This window comes from Ochlerotatus camptorhynchus, unplaced genomic scaffold (genome assembly GCF_037179485.1).
Source record: "Ochlerotatus camptorhynchus isolate MF236.1 unplaced genomic scaffold, CSIRO-AGI_Acam_v1.1 ptg000193l, whole genome shotgun sequence".
NCBI classification, from domain to species: domain Eukaryota; kingdom Metazoa; phylum Arthropoda; class Insecta; order Diptera; family Culicidae; genus Ochlerotatus; species Ochlerotatus camptorhynchus.
In genome coordinates this window covers 10,708,759-10,724,255 of record NW_027040683.1, presented here as the reverse complement: position 1 = coordinate 10,724,255, position 15,497 = coordinate 10,708,759, and the positions used below count along the sequence as shown (strand labels likewise).

The following is a 15,497-nucleotide window of genomic DNA, read 5'->3' as shown; positions in this document are numbered from 1 at the left end:
CCACCAGCTGAGCGGTAGATTCGTGGAACCGTGACCGAGGCTGGAAACCTCGGTCCAGTCATCGTAATGGCGCAACTCGGTAAGTGAGAACCATCCTCTTTCTTGCGAGGATGCTACTGGCGCTCTCTGAGAGGGCAGTTGAAATTATCGTGAAAGGGTAGATGAAATTTCCCCGAGAGGGTAGAAGAAATTCCCCCGAGAGGATCGAAGAAATAGCAGACATTCCTCCGAGAAGGTAGAAAAAATTCCTCCGATAAGGCAGAAGAAATTCCTCCGAGAAGGTAGAAGAAATTCCTCCGAGAAGGTAGATGACATTCCTCCGAAAGGGTTGAAGAAATTCCCTCGAGACGGTTAATAAAATGCCGCGAGAGTTATTGCCAGACCAGCTGTAATTACACAGAGAACCAATAGACGATGCTTGGGACTAGCAATCATCCTCAATGTGTAAAAACTGGTGATCTCAAACTAGGCAATACCAGCGCCGGCCGCGCCCGAACACAGGTCAAGAAAGGAATGGGTAGGAATATGGTGACATGACACTCGCTTTGATGGAAGCCAAGAACACCTCTGCACTTCCACGAGGAATCACTGGGATGTTGGAGAATCGCTCTCACTGAGACTTGGCTCGATACTCGCACATTGCAAATCAAGTGTTTGGTTCCGAATACGAGGTTTTTCGATACGATCGGAATCCGCACAACAGCCGCAAATCTACTGGTGGAAGCGTTCTCATACAGGTCGGCTCTGGATTGAAGGCAAAAGTTATCGAAAACGATTCATGGAATTGGGTGGAGCAAGTTTGGATTGCCATTAAGCTCGCTGACCGCACTTTGTTTTTGTGTGTAGTTTACTTTCCTCCGGATCGAACTTGCGACTCTACGCTAATTGAATCCCACAGTCAGTCTATTCGAGCTATAATGGAGATCGCTACAGCTGCTGACGAGATGATAATCATTCGCGACTTCAATCTACCGGCAATTTCTAGGCGACCATCTTACGATGGATTCCTGTATCCGGACCACGACCGTTCTACATTTCACTCTGGAGCTGTAAGCCTTTTGGATCATTACAGTATCGCCACTCTGAAGCAATCAAACCACGTGGTTAATGAGAACAATCGTAGCCTAGACCTTTGCTTCGTCACCGCTCAGGATACTGCTCCGCATTTGTCTATGGCTGTTTCTCCGTTGATAAAGGCTGTTCCACACCATCCTCGTTTAGTTATTGCACTTGAAGGCAACCAAATTCCTGAGGTCATTCCCCCCCTAGAGGTCTCCTATGATTTCCGAAATTCTGACCACGACAGTATCGGGGAACTTCTTTCGAATTTGGACTGGCACAGGATACTCGTCCCTGCCGATGTCAATGCAGCTGCCCAAACGCTCTCACATATTTTGGCTTACGTCATTGAGCGACACGTTCCGAAAAAAGTTCCTAAACCAGGTAATCATCATCCTTGGCAAGCAAGTGAACTCCGTATGTTAAAGTCTTCCAAAAGAGCCGCGCTAAGAAAATACACAAAGTACCAGGCATGGAAAATCATTTGCATTCATTTCGTGCATTCATTTTACATTCATTTGTCCCTAACTTTTTTCATCAACAGAATTCCACTAAGTGATGTATGGAGTTTTTGTAGTTATTAGCTACAACTTTTGTTAACAACTCAAATCCGTATCTCTTATGCATGACGAACCATAGCGAACAGAAGCCACTACTGTTTTTCAGTGAATGTATTTTACATTCACTGAAAAACAGTAACAAGTTCTGCCCGCTCTAGTCCGTGATGCATAATAGATACAGATTTGAGTGATGGGCAAAAGTTGTAGTTAATAATAAAACCTACAAAAGCTTTTTGCATCATTTCGCGGAATGCTGTTGATGAAAAAAGTTAGAGGCAAATGAATGTAAATGATGTTCCATGCCTGAGTACCACACCCTACAACTCAAGGACCGTTACGCGAGGATCAATAATGCGTATCAACGAACCAGTCACCAATGTTATCGGCGTTATCAACGAGATGTTCAACGGAAGCTTCGATCTCACCCGAAAACTTTTTGGAATTATGTGAATGAGCAAAGAAAGGAGTCTGGCCTTCCTTCGACTATGGTACTGAACGGCGAAGAAGCTTCATCCCCTCAGGACATTTGCCGTCTGTTCTCAACCAAGTTTGCGAGGGTATTCTCGGATGAGAACCTACCTGACGAGCACGTTTCTCTAGCAGCCAGTAATGTTCCAATGTCTGGTCAATCTTTGGCAGCTATCAACATCGACCTCGCTATGATAACTAGGGCGGCTTCGCAACTGAAGTCTTCATTTAAGCCTGGACCTGACGGAGTTCCTTCCGTCTTTCTCAAGCAACACGTCGATAGCCTGGTGGCTTCTCTCTACCTTCTGTTCGAAAGGTCCCTCGTCAATGGGGTGTTTCCTTGCTGCTGGAAATCATCTGAAATGTTCCCAGTACATAAGAAGGGATGCAAAAGAAACATCTCCAACTATCGCGGCATCACATCGTTGTGTGCCGTATTCAAACTGTCCGAGTAGGTCGTTATGGAACCATTAGTCTCTCACTTCAAGCAGCACTTGAGCGAAGACCAGCATGGTTTCATGGCAGGGCGGTCGACTACTTCCAACTTTCCTTGTCTCACCTCGTATATTACGGAAAGTATGACAGACCATATGCAAACAGATGTCATCTACACTGACCTATCATGATGGTTCAACTTGCCGAAGGCGCACCAAACTGAATAGGCTCGGTATAAACGGCAGTCTCCTACGATGGTTCGCATCCTATCTATCTGATCGTCAGTTGGAAGTTGCAATCGACGATTGCCGATCTCCTTCATTTCCTGCCACTTCGGGTATTCCGCAAGGTAGCCACCTCGGCCCGTTGATATTTCTTGTGTATTTCAACGACGTCAATTTCGTCCTCGACGGTCCACGACTGTCGTTCGCAGACGACATGAAAATCTATCTCCGAATCCGAGCCATTGCTGACTGCCACCTTGTCCAACTCCAACTCAACGCTTTTTTGCTTATTGGTGCCAACTGAACCGCATGGTTGTAAATCCAACAAAATATTCAGTAATCACGTTCTCACGGAAGAAACATCCAATTACATTCAGTTATATCCTAGAAGGCGTTGACGTACATCGTGTGAATCACATTAAGGATCTGGGAGTCATTTTAGATTGTCAACTCATATACAGCCAGCATATCTCGTACGTGATCGACAAGGCATCCAGAACGCTCGGCTTCATTTTCAGGATAGCTAAAAGATTCACGGACATCTACTGTTTGAAGTCGCTTTACTACTCCCTCGTCCGGTCGGTGTTAGAATACTGCTGCCCTGTATGGAATCCAAATTACCAAAACAGTATACAAAGAGTAAAGTCTATTCAACGGCGATTCATTTTGTTTGCCCTTCGTTGGACTTCACGGCCTTTGCAACTTGTTACTTCTTGACTATCATTAGGATTAAACCCAGTCTGTTGATGTAGAACCAAATAAACAAACTAAAGAAGGTTGGCTTGCTGCAACTTGCAAGGGTTCGTTTTGGTAAACGATAAGCTGAATTGATGTCTGATCGATCATATAACGTGAACGAGCTTGGGATTGAACCCATGGTCTTCTGCTCAGTAAGCAAAAACGTTTGCCACTAGGCAAACGAGCTCCTTTTTAATCATCGAGTTGCTGTTATTACAATGTAGTCATATTATCAAATAAAACGATTCACGAATCTTAGATGTGGATGGGCCTGAGAATAGACTCATGATGTTCTGCTCTGTAGGAAAAACCGGTCGCTCTAAGGCCACCGAGCCCCTCGTAAGTCCCTTTTTACCTCTATATTGATGCGAAAAATAAATGTTTCATTCTTTCGAAGAGATTTCAGTTTCGAATTTATACAGATTTATGACCTGTTCCATTTTCACGTCCATGGCTGCTTAAAATCTAAAATGTTTTTCAGAATTATAAAATCATTTGATGTTATTATGATGATTTGTGCTTGTAAATTAAAAGACGAGATTGTAAAATATGTGTTTGACACATGAAACCTGTCAATTTCGTCAGTGTCACAATCAGCGATTTTATGATTCGTGAGCGTTCACTCAGACCTTTTGCCCATTTCGAACACTCAAAAAATTTGTCACATACATTTCACTGGAAAAAACACGTAACCTTCAACCTGATGCCCCGTAACGTGGGTAGATCACCTTTTCGTGGTACGTTACGGGATGTAAGATCTACCACCGATTCCTAGACCTAGCTACTTCAAACTAGGGGAACAGGATTTTTTCAGTAATCCAAGGAACACATCTTAGTCCTTGTTACTTTGTATGCCTTGTTGATAGTGACAAGACTCGCCTTTGTCCAACGAGGATGATCTTGAAACAAGGAAAAAAAATGAGTTAGTTAGTCTTCATCTATGTGATTCCTAATCTTCTATTCGTTGTTCTCTAGTTTGAAGTGGTCAAGACTAGGGTTCTGATGCATGGTCATTATCGGTGTAATTTCTTAATTTTGTTGCTAAGGAATCCAATTTTGACTGACAAAGGGGTGCGCCTTTGGAGGGTGTTTCAACACTCCGAAGGGTATAAATAGCGGAACCTTTCAATTAGAGTCGGATCCTTGCGATAAATGCAAGAGTGACAACTGTAAACAAAATCGAATACTTCATCATTTCTCAATAGTGATGGAGTAATACGACATGCACTAAACTAAGGACACGGGATATACTACAATAGATCAAATTACTGGTCGCAATGGTGTTATATCCCGAACAGAGAAAAAAAAACCTTCTGATATTAAGAATTGTCTGTACAGTACATGACGTTAATAAAATTTATTACAAATCGTATTACAAGGAATGGAATACGCTTTGAAACTTAGATGAATATATATAAGTTTCAAATGAATTTCATGTAAGATAATTTCACTTAGATTCTACATGAAAAGTGTAAAAATTTCTGAGTGGTGATGGTACAAACAAAACCTAACATGGCGTCAAAACGGTGCAATACTGACGAGTTGTTGCTGCATTCACAAATACCATTGGATTTGTTAAATTTTCTGATAAGTATGATGTTTAATTTTTGTCATGATACACCATTTATTTATGGTATGTTTTTAGGACGAGGAATGATCTCACCCGAAAGATTGGCAGAGGATGTGCAACTAGCCGGAAGATGCTGGAACGCATAAGACATCCCAAATAAAATTGTTATGGTTATTTTGCTTAACGACGTGTTTGGGTATCATCCAAACCATTTGTGGAATAGTTATATTATTTGGGTTATCGTTCGTTTATGCTATTTTTTTATTAGGAATATATTATCAGCTTTCTAAATTTAAATTTACTAAAATTTAAGTGAAAACATAATAAAATTTACTTAGAAAGTACAATAAAATTTATGTTGTTTTATAGTGGATTGGGCAAAGATCTTTTCACTTTGAGTAATTTTCACTTAGATGCTACATGAAAATATAGTGAAATTTACTTCCAACGCGTATACTACCTATAAGAGTAGTATGTGGATTGAAATTAGAACTTTCAAACTAATCCACATATGAAAACCGTAAAATTTACGTGAAAAACTAGATGGAAAAAATCTATGTATGTTTTCATGTAACACTAAGTGAAAAAATTTCTGAGTGATCTTTTGCCCATTCGTCCTTATGGACATTAGACCTTTTTTTTTCATTCCACCTTTAAATTTAATTCGAACTGTTGTCTATTTCGACTACTTGTCCCTACAAATTGTATACGGTCATTTGACCATTCGACCTTTTATTCATTTCGACATTATGCCCATTTCAACTTGTTGTAATTTTATCTTTTGTCCCTATACATTTCATTCGTCCTTGTGTTACTTCGAACTTTTGTCCATTCGACCATTTGTCATAGGTTCGCTTTGCTCAATACAAAAATTACTCAGCGTATTTTTTCAAATGATTTTCTGGAGGTGACATAAAACATAATTAAAATTTGCATCAGCCTAACGACGCTAATTAAAAGTTGTACCAGGCCTGGAGGTATAAGAACTAACGTCATTAAGCCGAAAGCTATTAGGCCGAACGATACTAGGCTAATATTTAAAAGTCGAAGATTGATCGTGTTTCATTCTTCGTAACAAGTACCAAACACTGGCACTTTGATTTATGTTTTCAAGATCGTTGTCCAGGAAGTGGCATTGAAGATAATAGCACATTTTTATTTAAGTGATAATATCTAGATTGTCAATGTTTGAAAACATAACGAAAACACACATTTATGAAAAAAAAATTATAATAGGGTCCTACTTGTCACCACCAAATCCCATAGTTGTCGCCCCACACAGAAAAAAGATCTGAGTTTTAACTATCGCGTAAAATCTCCCTTTGTTTAATTTTGAGCTATACTTGGCATAAACAGTGAAATCGTTTACAAGCTTGTATACAATATTGCTAATTTATGCGATACTGCGCTTAAATTTACCCGAAATATCGCGTAAATTTATGCCAAATCAAGCGTTTATTTTATGTGCGCTATATCTCGCAGAAATTTACATGAATTTTTCAAACGGTGCAACGGTGGATAAACCAGTTTTACAGTATGGTGATTTTCGGAAAATTCGGTGACTTTTCTTCAAATATGGCTTCTATCTATGAACAAATTTCTACATTTTGTTCTTAGTATTTAGTAATAACGATATTATTTGGAAAAATATTGCGTAAAAAGTGCATAATTATTGATAGTTTTAATTAAAACTGAATTTCGCCATACATTCTTAGGTTGGTTTTCCACCAGCCCATACGAATCAAGGCTGCTTGCCATCTGGTGGTTAGTGCTATCAGAAGTAGTACGAACACGTCAAATGGATATGAATCATATTTGAGGACCGTTCTCTGAAATTCGCAAAAACGTAGGAAACTAATACCATAGAGGTAACTCTTAGACCAGAAGGTCCCGAAGAAACGAGCTCAACTTTTTGGCTCACCTCTGATCAGCGTTGCCAGTATTCCAGATTTATCTGGATTTTCCAGATTTTCAGTCGTCTTGCCAGATACACAGACAGATCACGTTTATTTCTAGATTTTTTAAATATGTTCCAGATTATCCCAGATTTTTAAAATGTGTTGCTTTATAAATATAACTGCAATTAATGGACCCTCTAATCAAAAAACAAAAAGCCAAACTTACTACTTTAGATACTAAAGGCCATCAACGCTGGATATTATTGCAACATCATACATATAATTTTTACAGTATGTTTGCAATGAGTTGCCGAATCATGAAAATTGAGACATTTTCTAAACATTATTGGCTGTAAAAATCTTCCAATTTTTAAAATAGCGAGCAGGGATTTTTTTATTTGGAGTTTTTGTTTAGATGTTGGTATATCTTTTTTAATCTTGGAGGAATTTTCCTGATTTTTGAATTTAGAGAAATCGAAAACTGTTCAGGATTGAAAACAATAAATTGAACTTTTGAAAATTAGAAAGGCTTTTGAATCTAGACAACCACCAGGACTTTGAAGTATGTTCGTGATATTTTTGAGGATAATTAATAAGATTTAAAAAAAGAGTTTTAAAGAACCTGTGAATCTTGAGTTACCTTAGCAGTCTGCAATTCTTTATAATTCTGAATTGCCCTAGATTTCAGAATTTTAAGGTAATCCTGAAAATAGTTTACAGTGAAGTGTAAGTATGCAGTATGTGCAACCTTTGATTGAAGTGAAGATGGTATAAATTGTCTTTTGCATACTCTGACGACAATTGCATGGAGATTTTGTGAAGAAAAAAAATTGTTAGATTTCGGAAGAGAAATCATAGAAAATTCTTAAGATGAAACTTAAGCAGAATGCTTATATGAATCGTGCGAATAATTTCTTTGGAATTATGCCCAATGTTTCTATGGAAATTAGGTTTTATCAAGTTTTAAGAAATCTGGCAATTTCTGAGAGACTTTCAAGGCTATTTTGGCAAAGTACTTGAGTACTTAGAGTATACTGAAGAGGATTAGGCTGAGAAGAATGTGGTGGTCATTCTGAAGAGCGTACCAAGGAAATTATTTATAATATCCTAAGGGAATTTTATTAAGAAAAAATGAGGCAAAATTATGCCAATTCTTGGAAATTATTACCACTTTGAGAGAATTGTGGAATCAGAGAGCGATTTATAAGAGATTATAAGAGATAATGCTAATCACTCCTAAAATGTTACTGAAAAAGTTCGGATATTATCAAGATTAGTTTAGAACAGAAGTATGATGAAATTCAAGGATGATTACAATTGAATTCTGTAAATGAAGTAAATTCAGATTAACAAATTATGATCTGGGACCCAGAAAAAACATAAATTCCAGAATTTAGAACCATTTCAAGATCCTGAGACTTCAAAAATAACGCATTCAGACTTTCATTTTAGTTATATAATAATATTATTCTTTGGCATAAAATTATTTGTAATAGTCATGTGGAGTAACCCTTAATTTAGGTAAACTGTGTGTGAGTACCACGATGTTAGGCTTTGATTCTCACTTCTGTCAGGAGAATTTAAGTTTAAAATAAAATTGCCTACTGGTCAACCGAGTGTTGTAAATTGTATGATGTCAAGAATGAAATTGGAATTCTGATCAATTGCAGAGTAATATTACAAATTATTTAAAACTAATAAAACATTTAAGTTATATTCTGGTACTGCATCAAATATTAAGGACTAAATCGACTATTAGTTTTTTTTTAAATCGTCCCATCAAAGTAGCTTGACTCTTTACAGCTTCTGAATCCTAAAAATATTTTCTGCAGTATTTTACCAACAATTTGAATCAATTTTGAAATGCTGCATAATGAATATTTAAACTTTTTGGGAACACTGTGTCAATACTTTTCTTAACTATTGGATGATTTTAGCAATGCTAACAAGTTAGCTTTATATATTTTTTTAAACATGGATTTCAGAAACATTCTGGTAGACTTTGAATAAATTCCAGATGATCATCCTGACCGATTTTACGGGAGATTGGCACATCACTTTGATTTCAGTAGCATTATGTTAACAACAGGATTTTTTGGAGCGTTCCAGGATTTATCCAGATTTTATAATTAGACTGGTCCAGATTTTTCAGAAAATGACCTGGCAACGCTGGCTCTGGTACTCTCTTCGGTCCCAAGCTAATCGATGCACATAGGATCATAGGAAAATCCAGGAACCCATCATTTTATCTGTCAAGCTTTCATAGCGAATCAAAACAAACATAGTGTGGTACTAGAGTTTTGACTAGAATGAGATACGTTAATCGATTTGCTTGAGACCAATAGGCTAGTGAAGTAGTGAGCGTAGGCATTGTTTTCATTTTCTTCTGTCGTTTCGCTTTTTCTCATGATCGTACTGCAGAAGTCTTGACTGTTTTCGTTGTGCTTTTCATCATCAGCAGCGAGTGTAACGTTTCGCTTGTGAGCGGCAACCATTACTGGTGATTGTTGTTTGCCATGGCTCTACCTCTCACTGCGTGACAAAACGTTCTGTCAGCGATAGTTGGTTGATGCGTAGACGAGTGTCACGTGTGAGTTATGATATTTTGCATCACTTTTAGTTTCCACCGGTTGCTAATACGCCTTTTTAATAGAAACTATGTGATCGATTCAACCTCTGGTGGTGAATAAGAGAACTTAAAAAAGAGTGTTGTGAGCAGAAATTTTGCCGTAAGACATAGGAAGCGGAACACTTTTTCACTATTCCTGATAAATTGATTCATCTGAGATGCTCCAAAACTTGATTGCCAGTTGAAAAATTTAATACTGTATCGTTTTTGCAAGGAATAAGTACTGATGGAAATTGGCAAGAAGTTTAAAGAAAAATGCTTTAATTTGCGTTGTGAAAAATCCTTATTTTGATGTAAACAAACGGTTTGGTTGACATTTTCTCTCGAACTCACGTGGTGCACTCTATGTTGGTGGTGCATCAAAAAGGCCTATAGAATGAGTAATTTTTTACTCAAATATGGGTAAATGTCGCTCATATTTGATTAAACATTTGCTCATTCTTAAGAGACGAACCAGCTAAGGGCTGAAATTCTCTATAATAAAGAAATAGAAGAAGAAGAAGAAGAAGCATATTTGAGTGAACGGTACTCAAATATGCATCAGATTAATTTGCCGTGAAGCACCCCATTATGAGACTTGGAATTATTTTCATCATTCTGTGTCCTTAAAAAAAATTGCGATCTTACGTGCAAAGACATTTTCAGCTGAGAAATGTTTAGCCTATAATATCTTATAGCAGATTTCTCCTTCATTAACGTGAGCAATTCTTACGAGTTTCAAAATTTTAACCTGTGGACATTCCAATGTTGTAGTTTGATTTTTCTTTTGACATCCTGGAGGAACTATTCAACAACATGATTTCGCCTTGCTGTTTTTTGAAACCGGAACAATACGGCTTCCGTATGACTCTATTAAAACTATTAAAATGTCGTCCTAATGACCCATCGCCCATTCATAATATGGATCTTGTCAATAATTCTGATACCGTTGGTTGTTCCCTCTCTTTCCGTAGGTAAACGATGTAAACTTCGAAAACATGACCAACGACGAGGCGGTCCGTGTTCTCCGGGAGGTCGTCCAGAAGCCCGGTCCAATCAAACTAGTTGTTGCCAAATGTTGGGATCCGAACCCGAAGGGGTACTTTACGATCCCCCGCACCGAACCGGTACGGCCGATCGATCCGGGAGCGTGGGTAGCCCATACGGCCGCCCTTCGCTCCCAGGACACCATCAACACCGAACTGCCCGAGTCCGTACTGGAGCGGCTCCACGTGGACATGGACATGAAGGAAATCGTACGTGCAATGACCAAACCCGACAGCGGACTGGAAATCCGCGATCGGATGTGGCTGAAAATCACCATCCCCAATGCGTTCATCGGTGCCGATGTGGTCAATTGGATTCTGGAGAACGTGGACGGTATCGGCGATCGGCGGGACGCCCGCAAGTACGTATCGCTCATGCTGAGGCGAGGCTACATCAAACACACCGTCAACAAGCTAACCTTCTCCGAGCAATGCTACTACGTCGTTGGTAATGGCATACGGCAGGACATCTCCCACATGTCGCTGGACGATACGGAGAGTATGCTCAGCGATATTGCCCCGCTACCGAATCCACCGATCTACATGACCTACTCGGGCAACTACAACCCGTCGCATGGCTACCAACCGATCCAGTATGGATGCACCGGCGAACGGCATCCGTCGTCCGGGTCGAGCAGTTCCGACATCCTGACGAGTAAGGACACGTCCGCGTCGCAGAGCGACATAGCAGCCGTTATCCAGCAGACGAATCAGATGACGATCGCCAACGCGTCCAACAAGTCATCGGGATCATCGAACCGCGGTAATGAGCAAGATATGTCAGGTACATTGTTTTGAATTCATTCGCTTCCTTCCTTCCTTCCGGGGGCTGGTGGTGGAGATTTTTAGTTTTGGTAGCAGACCCTACCAGACAGGTGAGTCGGTCGCGGTCCTCGACCACCACTACCGATCTTACCGTGTTGCCTACCTTCTTTCCTGCAATCATTATTCATTCACCTTAGATTTCTAAGCTCTAGCTTTTAAGTTGAACGAACACTCGAACGCTGACCTTTCTCAGCACAGTGATGATTATGAACTTCTGTTTCCTAACTCTACTCACTGACCACACTCACATCCCTCACATTTACACGGAATTTTTATATTTCTTTGTTTACTTTCAGTTTTGAGCTATTTATGAGTTGCTTTAATTTTAATTCTCTTTTAATTAATTCTAAAACACACAAAAACAAAATCAAACGAAACTACATACTTACTACCTATCGTCACCATCACCATCTTCATCATCACCATTACCAACAACAACAACAACAACTATCGATCATCACCACCAACCACGCATGGTCACCAACCCAACCTGTGGAACCACCTACTAAACCCGAAACGCAAAAAAATACAATCAATGAATCAATCAACACCATTCCCCCTAATATACTCTGGTTATTGCTGGCGGTTCCCACCAAGGCAGAGTTTAAAACCGGCAGTGGTGGCAGCGGCTGCGGCGGCATTGGCATCGTCGGCATCAGCGTCGGTGGTGTTGGTGGTGGTGGCATCCGATGTGGCAGTAGCGGCGGCGGTGGCATTAAGCTTCCCCATCAGCTGACCAGTGGCAACAGTGCCAACGACGACGAAGGCTACGAGGAGAGTCTGTACTTTCAACCGACGAGGACCCTCCGGAAGGATCAGCAACAGGCGATCTACCACAACAGTGGCAGTAAGTAGACGAGATTGGGGTTTTGTTGTAGGATGTTGTAACCGGGAAGGGGGGGGGGGATCTCATCGCTAGGAATTTGTGTAGGTTTAGATTTGTTTGTGACGTGGTTGGAGTTTGATCGGCGGGATAGTTGAAGAGCAAGGAACAAGTAGGGTTTGGCGTTCGGTTAGTGTGGAGGGAGAGCAAGGGCTTCGGAGGTTGGCTGATGGCAGTTGTTAAACTCGGGCAAAGCAAGCCGTACAATGGATTAGATCCTAAGTCACCAGTCATCATCATTGGTCGACTTTCTCTTTGGTTATTAACTTGGCTGCAAAACCGTTTCTGGACGTGATTATATGATAACTAATATTATCGGTACAGTTGAAAGCCTTAATTGGCAAATGTCAGAGAAGTCTATCAGAAGTCTATTTGAAAGGTGACGCGAGATATGTTCCCTACCAGAAACTCAGCCAGATTGTGGCGGCCATAAGCGCTCGTAAAATGCCAGGGGACTGACTGGCGGCCATGTTTTTGGTGCTATCATCTGCCCCAGAGACGATGTTTTATAAGAGACGCACGGAGAGTAAACTAAAAGTAAATATTATTACACGACTCACTAAGTTATTTTGTCGGCAAGGTTCGACAACCCGCAATTCTGTGTTTACTTCGAGTGAGTTTTAGTTTAAGCGACTGTCGTCTGCTTCAGCGTCACGGCAAAACGAATACGGTAAATCTTTTAATTTTGTCGACCTCTTAACGGAATCTTTTTATGGAGTCTCCAACAGGTAGAGGCACGCTACGATATGTGGTTTTAGGTAGCATGCTAAAGAGTCTCGAGTACCCGTTTCCTTGATCCTGTGCTCGGGATTAGGATTGGAGTTGCTTTAACTGATAATATTAGTTTTAAGCACTCACTGGCAATTCAAATTCCGGTAGTCTACGAAATTGTTCTTCACTGATGTCGGCTACTGAAGACCCAGGAAGTGATGATTATAATGGTTCCAAAGAATCCGGTTCGAAGAATTTTCTCTAATTTTTCATTTACTTCTTCCCTCGAGCAGTTCCACGCCAAATGACGTATCGAAAAAAAAACTCGACCCTCTCCGAATTGCATAAAACTTTGCATAATTATGTGTTCTGAGAAATAATTCATCGGCTATTTTGGACACGGTAATTTTTTTTTTTTTTTCAAAATGGCGCCTTAGTCATTTTTTCAATAAATTGTAGCAAGAAAACGTCACTTCTGATCGAAATGAAGTATGAAAAATAAAGCCTTTCTGAGAAAAATATTTACAGTAATTTTTTGAGGTATTTTGAGTAAAATTAATAGAATAGAAAAATTAAACAAACTTTTGAAATATTTCAAACTAGAGACCCTTGAAAATTTACAAAAACTGTTGGTCAAATTTTTGAAACCACAACAAGCAACTATCAATTAAACAAAGTTTCATGCAAATCGGAGACGGTCGAGTCAAATATTATTTATTTTTTGCTATTTGGCTTGGAACTGTCCTTAAGTCCTTAAATTTAATCCATCCATAGGTGATTTTACGGCTAGTTCGATTCACGGTTCGGTATCTAAGGAACGACTTGATGAGCGCTGATCCTTGAGAAAGCAGATCAACAATAATGAAGCAAAAGTTATTTCTAGATTGAATAGGACAGGGAGACTGCAAATGCCAACTCCTTGCCGTAAATATTTCGCGGATGAAAGGTTGTTCTTTTCATTTTGCATTATAGGGTTTTCCAGAAAGTATAGGCACGCTTTGAAACACGCTTCGCGACCAAGGAACGTTATTCTTTTCATTTGCATGTTGTCTTTAGTATCCTCTGGCAATTTAGGCGCCAGACCAAAGTTATGATCTCGGAGGCGAAGCAGCCCCAGGCTGAAAGCCTCCCTAATAAAGAAAACTTAACTTAACTTATGATCAGAATCTGCCTTAAAACCTTCAATTTCCTTTTCGATTGTTACCATCCAGGACTAAACAATGTTTCGGTTGTGCAAGTTTTCGGGCAGAAACCTGCAAATACGTGGAAAACCGGGTTTTTGAAAATCTCGTATCATGCATCAATTAAATAAGGGCCTTGCAAAAGTTTCTCAACTGATGATCTTTAATGAATGAAGTTGACGATAATTTCCTATGAACTCTGTCAAGGAAATTCAGAGGAGAATCCCAAGAGAAGAATTGTTAGGAAAACATGAAGTGAAATCTGAGGATTCCTTTCAAGTAAGTTCTGTTGAATTCCAGATGAAACGTGAGGAAGATTTCAAGGTAGGTCTGACTATAATCGTAAGGGAATCCTGAGTAAGATTCAAAGAAAATTTCCAACAGAATTTTGAGGAGAAGTCCAAGAGAGTTCCAAAATAGTTCTGACTAAGGGATATGTACGGAGATGTCCAAGGTACTTGTGAATAGAATTCCAAGAAAAGAAGGCGAATCCAATGAGAATTCTGAATAGGATGATTCCAATGAAATTCTTTAAGGTATTCCAAAGGGATTCTAACGAAAGTTTCATGGAATTTTCCAACAAAGTTTTAGTGTAAATTTCAAAGGAATGCTTAGGACAGTTTCAAGGCGATTTCTGTAATCATTTTAAGAGAAATCAAAGAATAGTTCCTAGGTAATTCGGGGGGGCATTTCATAGAATTTACAGGACTGCTCTTAGAGAATTCTGAGTGGAATTTAAAGGGAATTCCAAAGATAATTCCATGGGAATTTTAGGAGATACTTATGGTGGCAAGCTCCAACCAGTATTATCCTCGGATTAAATCCCGATCAAGAATGTTTGGCTACTTTGATGTCGAAATCAGAAGTTATCAACACGACTCCAAGCAAAGCTTTTTCAGATCATTCAAATAGGGTCGGTATTAAAAGTTTATCCGAGTTGGAGCTTACCGCCATTAGTGAATACCGAGGTTAGTTCTTTGGGAATCCCTAGCTCATAAGTTTTGAGATGATTCTAAGGAAATTCCTAAAACCTAAAGATATCCTGTGAGGAGCTCCGAGAGTATCAAGATGATTCAAACATGGAAGTTTTATCGAGATCACAGAAGAAAAATCAAGATAAAACAAATTCAATATTCTGAGACTTCGAATCTCATGCTTAGAAAGGTTCTCTTGATTCTGGATTAAGAAAAATCAAATCTTCAAGATTAGGCGAGTAATTTTTTGACATTCAGAGCTAATGGAATGTAATTCCTCAGACCAATATTCAGGTCTAGGAAAAGTTTCTAAGATT

At 39.4% G+C, this 15,497-nt stretch overlaps 1 protein-coding gene across 4 annotated transcripts in view; it reads left to right on the top strand.

Moving 5' to 3' along the window:
• The window catches only part of dsh (Segment polarity protein dishevelled), a 38,246-nt gene extending 25,910 nt beyond the window's left edge, over positions 1-12,336 (top strand). The window contains exons 3-4 of one of the 4 annotated variants that reach the window (XM_065223604.1): positions 10,535-11,369; positions 12,033-12,336. In XM_065223604.1, the coding sequence (XP_065079676.1) occupies positions 10,535-11,369; positions 12,033-12,286 (1,089 nt within the window). In that variant the 3' untranslated portion in view covers positions 12,287-12,336. Of the gene's footprint in view, positions 1-10,534; positions 11,391-11,727 lie in introns of all 4 variants that reach the window. The other 3 variants (XM_065223603.1, XM_065223606.1, XM_065223605.1) reach the window with 3 other exon arrangements.
• The last annotated feature ends 3,161 nt before the right edge of the window (positions 12,337-15,497 follow it).